General features: G+C 45.0%; 1 protein-coding gene across 8 annotated transcripts in view; it reads left to right on the plus strand.

The window, feature by feature from the left end:
• The window catches only part of TP73 (tumor protein p73), a 187,352-nt gene that overhangs the window by 96,871 nt on the left and 77,680 nt on the right, over positions 1-12,801 (plus strand). For all 8 annotated transcript variants that reach the window (XM_073603600.1, XM_073603594.1, XM_073603595.1 and 5 more), the window contains one exon: positions 6,327-6,572. In XM_073603600.1, the coding sequence (XP_073459701.1) occupies positions 6,327-6,572 (246 nt within the window). The remainder of the gene's footprint in view (positions 1-6,326; positions 6,573-12,801) is intronic.

Genomic DNA, 12,801 nt, shown 5'->3' on the forward strand with positions numbered 1-12,801 from the left:
ATGTATTTAAACTATCAGGTGCTAAAGAGGTGTGACCCCATAATAACCACTTTAAGACTGCCCCACACAGATATCCTGTTGCTGGGCGCCCCTCTTGCACGAAATCCTGTACCTGTATGTGATTTCATGCACGGGGTCTGGGGCGTTCCCGCTGTGATTGGACACACCGCGAGTCAATCAGCGGATCCGGTGGACGCGATGTCCGCCGGGACCCGCCGATAGTACTGAGGAGAGGCAGAAGGACGGTCTGCCTATGTAAACAAGGCAGATCGCCGTTCTGCCAGAGGGGAAAATGGAGATCTTGTGCTTCTGCTAAGCAGAAACACAGATCTCTGTCTTCCCTCCAGTCAAAGCACCTCCCCCACAGTTAGCCCTCCCTAGGGACACACTTAACCCTTCGATTGCCCCTGATGTTAACCCCTTCCCTGCCAGTGTCATTAGTACAGTGACAGTGTACGTTTTTTAGCACTGATCACTGCAATAATGTCACTGGTCCCCAAAAAGTGTCAGGCGTCCGATTTGTCCGCCGCAGTGTCGCAGTCCTGCTAAAGATCGCTGCCATTACTAGTAAAAAAATTAAATAAAATAAAAAGTCCATATAAATATCCCATCATTTGTTGACTCTATAACTTTTGCGCAGACCAATCAGTATACGCTTATTGGGTTTATTTTAACAAAAATATATAGCAGAATACATATTGGCCTAAATTGATGCAGAAATTTAGATTTTTTTTACATTTTCTTTTATTGGATATGTTTTATAGCAGAAAGTAAAACTTTTTTTTTTTTTTCAAAATTGTCGGTTTTATTTTGTTTATAGCGCAAAAAAATAAAAAAAAGTAGAGGTGATCAAATACCACCAAAAGAAAGCTCTATTTGTGGGGAAAAAAGGACGTCAATTTTATTTGGGTAAAGTATGGCATGACCGCGCAATTGTCGGTTAAAGCGACGCAGTGCCATATCGCAAAAAATGTCCTGGTCATGAAGGGGGTAAAACCTTCCGGAGCTGAAGTGATTAACTTGTAGGTTGTAGAACCTTCTGAAAAGCTCTCGGGTCTATTGCCGGCCATTCTGGCTGGTTCTGTCGCCCTCGCCTTCTATAGGTGTCTACTTCCCTCCAGGCACTTCCACAAATAAACTTCTCTGATCCTTAATCTCTGTCCATTGTCTGTGTCTACAATGGCGGGGGGCACAAGGTTATCTCCAGAAGGTAACTCGATCGGGCTGATGTGTGGTCTCCTAATGCAGATACTACTCTTGGCCTGTCCACCTTAAGTGCTACAATTGTATGGAGGGAACTAATGTATTATTTATAAAAAAAAAAAAAAAAAAACAGACTTGGGTTCACTTCCTCTATGGTGAAGTTGGCGCTTTTGTCTTGTAGTGTCGGCCGTCCACCCCTCATTTATCACTCCGAGCGGTTGGCGCGGTGTACGGACTTGTGGGTGTGCTCAACACATCATTGATGTAACCGGCTCCTACTTGAACTTGCATGATGCCCGTGTAGCAGCAATAGCACAAAGTACGAGCAATGATGTCAGTAAAGAGGCCCTGTCACCAACTTAAATAAAATGCAGCACAAAAAAGCAAGTGTTTTAAATGCTCCAGGAAAGTTTAGATTTCCTGGAGAGAAAAGGTAAATGCTCCAGGAAAGGTGAACTCCCCAGCACTTTCTAAACAAAGGGCCAGTTTATTGTCCTTCAGACTTTAGGAGGGCCGGACTTTGGTTAGCGGAAGCAGAATTTTTCCTGGTATCAGTGGGAGAATACATCACCACATTTTGTACTAGGGGAGGAAATAGTGCCCCATTGTTCATACCATAGGGAGGTATAGTGCCCCATTATTGGTGTCGGTAAAAAAAATGGCGCCCCATTGTTGGGGTCAGATGCACTGGCGGCTGGTGCTCAAAATTTTTTGGGGGGGGATGCATACAAACTGTAAAATTCAGAAAAAAAAAACATCAATTGCATCCTCACTGTACCATCAATCGCAGTCATTGTGCCATCAATCGCAACCACTGTGCCCATCAATTGCCACCACTGTGCCCATCAAACGCAGCCACTGTGCCCATCAATTGCCACCACTGTGCCCATCAATTGCCACCACTGTGCCCATCAATTGCCACCACTGTGCCCATCAAATGCCGCCACTGTGCCCATCAAATGCCGCCACTGTGCCCATCAAATGCCACTGTGCCAATCAATTGCTGCCACTGTGGCCATCAAACTCATCCACTGTGCCCATCAATTGCCGCCACTGTGCCCCATAAAATGCAGCCACTGTGCTCATCAATTGCCCCCACTGTGCCCATCAATTGCCGCCACTGTGCCCATCAATTGCCGCCACTGTGCCCATCAATTGCCGCCACTGTGCCCATCAATTGCCACCACTGTGCCCATCAAATGCTGCCACTGTTCCCATCAATTGCCACCACTGTGCCCATCAAATGCCACTGTGCCCATCAATTGACACCACTGTGCCCATCAAACGCTGCCACTGTGCCCATCAAACGCTGCCACTGTGCCCATCATTTGCCACCACTGTGCCCATCAAATGCCACTGTGCCCATCAATTGCTGCCACTGTGGCCATCAAACGCATCCACTGTGCCCATCAATTGCCGCCACTGTGCCCATCAATCACCGCCACTGTGCCCATCAATTGCCCCCACTGTGCCCATCAATTGCCCCCACTGTGCCCATCAATTGCCGCCACTGTGCCCCATCAAATTCAGCCACTGTGCCATATCAAATGCTGCCAGTGTGCCCCCTGCCAGCCCGCCGTCTGAACTCACCTGTCTCGGTGGGACAGCTCCTCGATGTCACAGCGCCTGTCGTTTCAGCTAATCAGGTGACGGGTAACAGATCCGAGCACCTGATTGGCGGAGAGCCGGCTTAGTGTTAGTAAAGCGAATATTCATTCGTTTTTCTAACACACAGCTTAGTTGCCTTTTATGACGCCTATTAGAGCCTATGGCTTTAATCAGGTGCTTCAAAACCACCCCCCTCCGATGTAATTCAGGCGCCCTGCACCCAAAATGGGGCCGGGCGCCTAAATATGGGGTGGCAGTGGTGGCCATAGATAGATTCATGCAGTGCATGAATCTATCTATTGGTGAGAGAGGCCCGTGCGCCCTTATGGATGCACCGCCACTGGTCAGATGGCAGAATAGTGTCTTGCATGCCCCGAGCCGCAGTTTTGAGACCACTATTGTATGTCATAGTTCTTCTTCTGGGAGTCTCTAATTGCTCTCTGTGCTGGCCCAGCTTCTTCCCTCCCTTCACCTACCTGCATAAGCTTTAATGTTCTGTAGGAGTGAAGGTGAATACTATGGAGGGTCAGCTCTGCGCTTGCCGGGGCTGCTGACATCACACCTAAGATGGTGGCACCCAGTAGTCATCTCCAGACTGTTGGTTGTCTACAAAAGAGAGGCTTTTACAGGTAAATAACATGCATAAAATACAGCTTAGGGGCTCCCTCTCAGGCATCCAAAGTCCAGTGAGGTGGAAGGCACTAGATGGGTGCAGACTGGGAGCGAGACCATCTACACTATGAAGATAGAAGGGTCTTCCCACAGTTGCACACCTATATGGCCATGTCATTATAAAGTCAAAGCAGCCTCAGCTCGCTTCATCAGAAGCCATGGCTCCAACGCATTTCGCCCCACTCCTGGGGACAGGGTGACCCATGTTGGGGGGCATGGCTTCCGATGGAGCGAGCCGAGGCTGCTTTTACTTCATAATGACATGGCCAGATAGGTGTGCAGCTGCGGGAATACCCTTCTATCTTCATAATGCATAAATACAGTACATTCAACACGCAAATCTTATGAGATATTTTTTGTGAAAATGCATAGCTCCCAACTGTCCCTGATTTCGAGGGACTGTCCCCGATTCGGAAACAAAGTCCCTCTGTCCCTCTTTCCTCCTCATGTGTCCCTCATTTTGGTCTGATCTATATAGTTGTTTATAAGATGCACTTTTTAGCTATCAAAAAGTGTTTCCCAGAGCTAAACCTTTCATCTGATTTCTAAACTGCTGCATTTGTAAATTCCAAAAGCCAATATAAAGGAATAGTAGTGGTAAAAAAAGCACTTGTGGGTTTAACCAATCATTTTTTTTGTACAATTCTCCTTTAAGGGGGCGTGGCAGGGGGTGTGTCCTCTGCTTACATACTTTTGCCAATAGGTGTCCCTCGTTCCCATCTCAATAAGTTGGGAGGTATGAAAATGGTCTGGTGACAGGGTCTCTTTACTGAGGCAGTTCCCTGATAGGACTGTATTTTAGCAGCACTCCCCCCGCCTGGTCCATTATAGGGGGAAATTTACTAAAAAGGGAGCGCTCAGAATCTGGTGCAGCTGTGCATGGCAGCCAATCAGCTTCTAACTTCAGCTTGTTCAATTAAGCTTTGCAATAAAACCTGGAAGCCAGAGGCATAACTATAGCCTTCAGGGCCCCAGTTCAAGAAACCATGAAGGGCCCCTGACCCATAGTATGATGGGGGGGGTATTGTGAAAGGATGAGGAGCAGTGTGACGGGGGCAGTAGGATGGGGTATTTTTATAGGAGGGGGGCAGTGTGACCAAAGAAGGGTATCTGAAAAATGTGTGACCGGAGGGGGGAGTGTAATAAGAGGGGCACTGTTAAAGAAGGGGGGGCAGTGTGACAAGAAGGGGCAGTACGATGGGGGCAGTGTGACAGGAGGGGGCAGTATGCTCGGGTCAGAGGCCCCTCCCCTCTTCATTATATACACTCACACTCGGGAAGTGAACTGTGCTGGTTGGAGGAACATCCCGCAGATATCACATAGCTGCCGATCGCCCCCTTCTGTCCCCTCCCCTGTTTAGTTGGATACCAGCCGGAGGTACAGGGGGAGGTGCGGGGGTCTTGAGAGGGCCCCCCCCACACTGGCGGAATGCCAGGGCCCAGTCGCAAGTGCGACTGTTGCGACATTGGTAATTCCGCCACTGCTGGAAGCTGATTGGTTACCATGCACAGCTGCACCAGATTTTGCACTCTCCAATGTGCAGTGAAATCAGAGTAAACCATTTCAGTACAACCCGTGAAAGACTGAAGGGAAGGCCGGAGGTCAGGCTTGAATGCAAAATATGGTGAAGTGGAACTTTACCCAAAACAACTTGATAAAAAAATAATGTTCTTTAACATACATTCCACATTAATAATTGTGCTACCAAAATGAGTGTGTGCTGTAAATTGCCTCCAGCAATGGTGCTGTTTCTTCTTGCCGGAGGCTGCCATTTTGCTGAAGCCCAGGGCTGCTGAGCAGCAGTAAATCTTTAGGTTTTTCAGCCTAAATCTTTAGGCTTTTAGCCTGCTTTAGGCTAAAATCTTAAGCCCCGTACACATGATCAGAAAATCGTACAGAAAATACCACTTTCGAATCGATCGTACGATAATCGGATCGTTAGTACAGCGCTTTCGAGAGCTGATCATGACAGTTCATCCGATTTATTATTCTATCGGACATGCATGAATTTTTTTTTTTTTCGTACGATTTTCGTTTTAATCAGTACAGCTATTGTTTGAAAATGCAATACAAATGTAATACAACACATGACATCACTTCCAAATTTTTTTTTCTGTTGTGCGGGAATTTTCGTGACTTTAGTAAACTCATCAGATTCGATCTGAGATTAGCATGCAAAAAAAAAAAAATACGGACGGTCATTCGTCCAATAATCTCATCGTGTGTATGGGGCATTAGGGCTAAAAATCTTTAGGCTTTTAGCAGGTCGGCCTCTAGTGGCTCTGATTTTTGGCGCAATGCCAAAAATGGAGAGCAACTGAGCATGTACAAAAAGCAGGGTGAGACAGTGTATTACTGGATTTTAAAGAGTATAGCCACTTCTTTTTAATGTTTTACATAACTATATCTGCAAAAGAAGCCAGTATGAAGTGATCCAGCGGGACATCAATTTCTGACTAAAGTTCCACTTTGAAGGTGTCTTTAAATTTTTAAATAAATGGACTGGATTCGGTCTTTAAACTTTTCCCAGGCTTCGAATCTATAGAGCGCTCCTTGTTGTTGAACACGGAGGTGTTCCTGAGCTGGCTCACAACAGACCTGTCAATCTGTCCACTGACAACAAGTATTAACCTGTTACCAAAAAGGAAAAAGCCTGGGGAAATTTTTCGAATGACTCCAAAGCCAGCAAGTCCTTTAAGACTCCTGTAACTAGACACCTTGAATCCTAAAATGCAGCTGATGCCTCTCTCCGTCTTACCTGTGTGATGCTCCAGTCCTTACCTGTGTGTGTTTTTTTTTTTTTCTCCCCTCTCTCTCTCCTCCCATTCGAAACCGTCTGCAGTCTCAGTTCAATCTGCTGAACAACACCATGGATCAGAGCATTGGTAACCGAGCAGCTTCCACCAGTCCGTACAACCCAGAGCACAACTCGAATGTCCCCACGCATTCTCCCTATTCGCAGCCCAGCTCCACCTTCGACGCCATGTCGCCCGCACCGGTCATCCCCTCCAACACAGACTACCCGGGACCCCACAGCTTCGAGGTCACCTTTCAGCAATCCAGCACTGCAAAGTCAGCCACATGGACGGTAAGTCACTTTCTTGTGTGTACCTGTTCTTCTCTGAATCTTTATTGGCATGTAAAGTGTGTGTAGGGGGGGTCTAGATCAGCGTTTCTCAACCTCCAAAGGAACCCTTGAAATAACTTTCCGGTCTTAGGGAGCCCCTGCTAAAAATGACCATATCTACAACTCTGATAAATTCGTGTGATGGTCAATGGGAAGATTGCTCTTTACATTGGTGGACAGTGGGAAGAATGCTGCTTACACTTGTGGTCATTGGGAAGAATTATCCCCTTACAGATAGCTAAAAGGATGAATGGTGTAAGTGGGAACTTATCTGAGAGGCAGAAATTGCCCAAGGAACCACTAGCAACCTCTGGAGGAACCCTATGGGTTCCATGGCACCCTGACTGAGAACCCCTGATCTACATCCCGTATATAATATGGGTTACAGGCTGAGAGCCATCCTCATCAGGATGTATCAGTGAACATTGAATTGAGTACAGTATTACCGGAGAGTTTTAATTAATATATTGGACTTGAGGTGGTAACGCCTGCTCTGCAAGCCGATGGGTGGGAAACAGAAGGGACTTGGGTATCCTTACAGGAAGGAGGAGAGTGGTATGGTGGTGTTTAGTTGGCCAAAGAGCAGGTAATATGGTACCCAGGTTGAGAAACCCTGGTATAGATACTGAAAATGGGGCCGCGGTATTACATTTATGTAATTTCCTACAAGGGGATGTGGAGGGGGGGGTAGCTCTAGGTTCACTCCAACGTTCTTCTGAGACTTTGTAAACAAGAGATGATGGGCTGAGCCAGTGCTGGACAAATCCTCGACGTGAGGAAGCCCCAGCACTTCAATGTCATTAGAATTTTTAAGCTGGCCATGTATCGGTAGATTTTTGTATAAAAGTTTTAATTAATATATTGAACTTGAGGTGGTAATGCCTGCTCTGCAAGCTGATGGGTGGGAAACAGAAGGGACTTAGGTGTTCTTACATGAAGGAGGAGCTATGGTGGTGGTTAGTTGGCTAAAGAGCAGGTCCTAGCGACCTTTGGAGGAACCCTAGGGTTCCATGGCAGTATTTCCCAACTCCAGTCCTCAAAGCGCCCCAACAGGTCAGGTTTTCAGGATTTCCCTTAGACGAAACGGCTGTGGTAATTACTAAGGCAGTGAACTTGATCAAATCACCTGTGCAAAATAATGGAAATCCTGAAAACATGACCTGTTGGGGCGCCTTGAGGACTGGAGTTGAGAAACACTGTTCTATGGTACCCTGGTTGAGAAACCCTGGTATAGATACTGGAAATGGGACCACTGTATTCATTTTGTGTCATTTCCTACATGGGATGTGGAGGGAGGGGGGGGGGTCTCTAGGTTTACTCCAAGCTGGGACTTTGTAAACAAGACGAGATGGGCTGAGCCAGTGCTGGACAAATCCTCAAAGTAAGGAAGCTGCAGCACTTCAATGTCATTGGAGTTTTTAAGCTGGCCATATATCAATAGATTTTTCTATGAACGTTCGTATTAAAAATCATGTCAGTACATTTGATACTGGGAGAAAAATACTAAAGCTTGCCATACGCTGGTATATTTTTGTATGAACATTCATTCAAAAATTCTCATCAGTACATTTGATAATGCCATCAGAGACTTGATCAATGTCGTTCAAAGGTACTTCTAAATTTCATTTGCTTTTAACATTTGAATTTGAAATCAATGGAATTTCCCAAACGATTATCTTATTTACTAGTATTTCATTATTTGCAAAAACAAAAAATAATAATTTTCCTTCAATTTTGTTCATCAATACATTTAAGGGCGATCATGGTTTTGATCCACATTACCTATTCAAAAATCTAACGAAGGTTCTGAAAATGACAATTTTTAAATTTTTTTTACTGGTGTATGGCTAGCTTTAGGGTCAGTTTGCGGGTGGACAACAAGACATCTATATGGCAGTGTATGGATATGCAAGGTCAAAGTCAAGCAGCCAGGTTTGTAAATTTTCTGCGGCAATATATCTGATTTAAGCATCACCTAATCATTTGGTGTAGGGGGAGATAAAAGGTAGCAGCTTTGGGGCATCTGCTGACCTTGGCTGGTCATTTTCTTCAGAATAAAGGTAGTAGGGACTTGGAGGATTCGGTTAACCTGCAAAATAGGGGGAGTGTCCTGCAGGAAGCGGACACATGTCAACTAATGACCATGACTGGACAGTTCCTGCAGAAGAAAGATAGCAGGGACATAAGGGTTTGGGAAACTGTCAACATAGGGGGACTGTCCTGCAAGAGGAGGACACATGTCAACTGGTGACCTTGGCTGGACACTTCCTGCAGAAGAAAGGTAGTAGGGACATCGAGGGTTTGGGTAACTGGAAAAATAGGGGGACTGTCCTGCAAGAAGAGAACACATGTCAACTGATGACTATGGTTAGACACTTCCTGCAGAAGAAAGGTAGTAAGGACATGGAGGGTTCGAGAAACTGTCAACATAGGGTGATTGTCCTGCAAGAAGAGAACACATGTCAACTGGTGACCTTGACTGGACACTTCCTTTCAGAAGAAAGGTAGTAGAGACATGGAGGGTTTGAGTAACTGGCAAAATAGGGGGGCTGTCCTGCAAGAAGAGGCCACATGTCAACTGGTGACCTTGGCTGGACACTTCCTGCAGAAGAAAGGTAGTAGTGACATGGAGGGTTTGGGTAACTGAAACAAAAAGGGGACTGTCCAGCAGGAAGAGGACACAAGTCAACTGCATGGCTCTTGGAACAGATTAGTACAGGAAGTAAAGGTAAACTAGAAGCAGCTGATACATTAAAAGGGAGTAAGGAAAATGTATTGTTTCATTTTCATCCCTGAACCTTCAAAATAACAAATAGAAGCTCATTCAATGCTCCAGCAAAATGGAACATTTTCTAATAGCAATGTTTGATCGTATAATTATCTCTACTGTGTTTCAGCATTTTGGGTTCGGAAATTGAAAATAATTTTTGTCTGTTACCGGTACATTTTTAACTGGTTTTTGTGCCATAGTTTATAATGGTATTTAATGTAGTGATCTTTTAGATTCTCTGTCTGGTCATGGTCTATTGGTGACCTATATACAGTATATCTAAAGAGCTGCATAAATTGACGGTGCTTTATAAGTACCTGTAATGAATAAACTGGAGGAACTTTCTGAGTTGCTAAACATAACCAATCAGATCCTCCCAGAGATGGAGATGCTCTTTGTTTTTAAGTCAGACACCTTACGAGACATGCTGATGGTTAAGCCTGTAGAGCTTTCTCTTCTATTGTTCTCAACCTAACCACAGACTTTCCACAAATTGGGCCCTCACAATGTACACAGGGTGGCCTAGAGGTTTGTTTTCCTCAGTTCAGGAGAACAGGTACTCACTCCATTCACTCCTGTTTACTTGCCCAAGGCACGGTGAGTTGACATGGAGTAAATCCCACTTCAAAGGCCTGTGACATCATAACACATTCCTGGAGGATGCTGTGACTTCCATTAGCTAGACAAACAACAATCCCTAGCTATCGCTCATACTTCTCATACATGCATGTGTGATAAATGGCCATTTTTTTATGAACTTGTTAAACCTTTTTGCACTAAAAGTGCACACAGCGTACGATGCCCCCCTCCTTGAGCACCACTTCGGTACACTCATTTTCAGCATGGCTTGAAGCTTCAAGTGGGAAAAATAAATGTGAAAAAAATGTGCAGCCATGCATCATGGAAAGTCTCAAAGTCTAACATGACCTTAACAATTACCTAACCTGTCTTTTGCATTTTGATGCAGTGTTGCACCAATGCATGTGTTTGAACTTGCAACACAGCAGTTGACTTTTGCCTCCAATACAAAAGCGTCTCAATAGAACCTGCAGCATCCCAAGTAATGCAAGGAAAACGGGCCGAATGCAGCCTCAGTACTGTTGTACATGCACTGCAACACTGAATTATAGGTGCATCTTCTGACCTGCGTTTGACATTTGAAACATGCCAAAACAACGCCTGTCTGCATGAACTCCAACAATGAACTTCATTATAATACAAACTTATTAATATACCATAACAATCATAATTCCTAATAAGAATCTTAAAGTAATATTGAAGGCCATATTTTTTTTTTTTTTTTAATAAAAAAGAGGTTATACTATATTGCACAGAATTGTCACTTCCCTTCTCTTCTGTCAGTCCCCACTGGCACTATTGGCTCCTCCCTCCCTCAAGTGCCTTCTGTAACTGTCAGAAACCATGAAATCAGACCAAGACAGAAGTACAGTTAAATTATTATTATAATACAGGATTTTTATAGCACCAACAGTTTGCGCAGCGCTTTACAACATGAGGGCAGACAGTACAATTACAATACAAATCAATACAGGAGGGATCAGAGGGCCCTGCTTGTTAGAGCTTACAATCTAGAAGATCACACTTGTTCAATAATAAAAGTAAAAAAGAACAAACGTAGTCAAAACATAGCCAAAGTTCAGTAACCGTAACGGATAGTCAGCCAAGCCAGATCAGAGATCAATGTAGTGGAAAAGCAAGCATGATCTGGAGCCAGAAGGGATGTCAGCAAAGCAAGTCGTTAAACAGGAACACAGCAGATAATCTCTGTGATGTTGACCAAGGCGAAGGCAGAGATCCTCTGGACTGGACGGCTTAAGTAGGCAGGCTGATGAGCAGGATATCATCAACAGCTGAGTAACTGTGGAGAGATAGTAGCTGGCAATTAGCCGACAGCTGAGTGGCCAGCTCTGAGAAGGAAGGGCTGAGCCCAGCCCTGACAGTATCAAGCCCAGTTGCTAAGGAGGCACCCACGCATGCTTGGTTCCATTGGTACCTGAGTTGTGCTGTGTATGTCTATGGACATGGCCCCACTCCCTCCTCACAGGAGTGTGACTGATGGCAGCAGGAGCCAATGACTCCACTGCACTCGGTGTCCCCTGTGAGAGCAGGAAGTGACAGACATGGTGCTGGGGCCAGAGATGCTGTTGGAGCTGAGACATGGAGCCAGGTAAGCGTTTTAGGTACGGGGATGTCCGGATAGTTAGTGGGACCCTGACATTAACACCCAATACTGGATACTTGAAGAGGAACTCCACCCTACCAATTTAACCTGAAATGTAATAGGTATTTTCCCAACCACACAGTTGAGACCTGTGCGTGATACAAGAATCCAGGCTTTTTCTTTTAAACAATCTACTGAGCTGGCCAGAACCAGCTCTGCAGGGAAGTCTATTCTACATTTTCACAGCTCTTACTGTGAAGAAGCCTTTCCGTATTTGGAGGTTAAATCTCTTTTCCCCAACATGAAAAGAGTGCCCCCTTGTCCTCTGTGATGACCTTAAAGTGAATAACTCAACACCAAGTTCACTGTATGGACCACTTATGTATTTATACATGGTGATCAAATCCCCCCTTATGTATTTATACATGTTGATCATATCCCCCCTTAATCTCCTTGTCTCAAGAGAGAATAAATTCAGTTCCTCTAATCTTTCCTCATAGCTGAGCTCCTCCATGCCTCTTATCAGTTTGGTTGCCCTTCTCTGTACTTTCTCCAGTTCCCCGATATCCGTTTTGAGAACTGGAGCCCAAAACTGAACTGCATATTCCAGATGAGGTCTTACTAATGATTTGTACAGGGGGGCAAAATGATATCTCTCTCTCTGGAGTCCATACCTCTCCTAATACAAGAAAGGACTTTCCTCGCTTTGGAAACCGCAGCTTGGCATTGCATTCTATTATTGAGATTATGATCTACCAAAAACCCTAAATTCTTCTCCACCATGGATTCCCCCAGCTTTCTCCCCCTAGTATGTATGATACATTCATATTCATAGCCCCCAAGTGCAGAACTTTACATTTATCAACATTAAACTTCATCTTCCACACAGTTGCCCAATTAGACAGAGCATTGAGGTCGGCTTGTAAATTAGAGACTTCCTGTAAGGACGTTATTCCACTGCATAGCTTGGTGTCATCCGCAAAGACAGAAATGGTACTTTTAATCCCAGACCCGATATCATTTATAATTACATTAAAAAGTAAGGGTCCCAACACTGAGCCTTGGGGTACACCTATAATAACCTTAGAGCAGGAGTCTCCAAACTCTCTAAACAAAGGGCCAGTTTAATCTCTTTCAGACTTTAGGGGGACTGGACTGTGGCCATTGGGAGGAGAAATTGTCCTGGCAGCAGTGGGAGTAAACCATGTATCAGTGAGAGGAACAGTGCCCCATCGCTG

The sequence above is a fragment of the Aquarana catesbeiana genome, linkage group LG10 (assembly GCF_042186555.1).
Source record: "Aquarana catesbeiana isolate 2022-GZ linkage group LG10, ASM4218655v1, whole genome shotgun sequence".
NCBI lineage: Eukaryota > Metazoa > Chordata > Amphibia > Anura > Ranidae > Aquarana > Aquarana catesbeiana.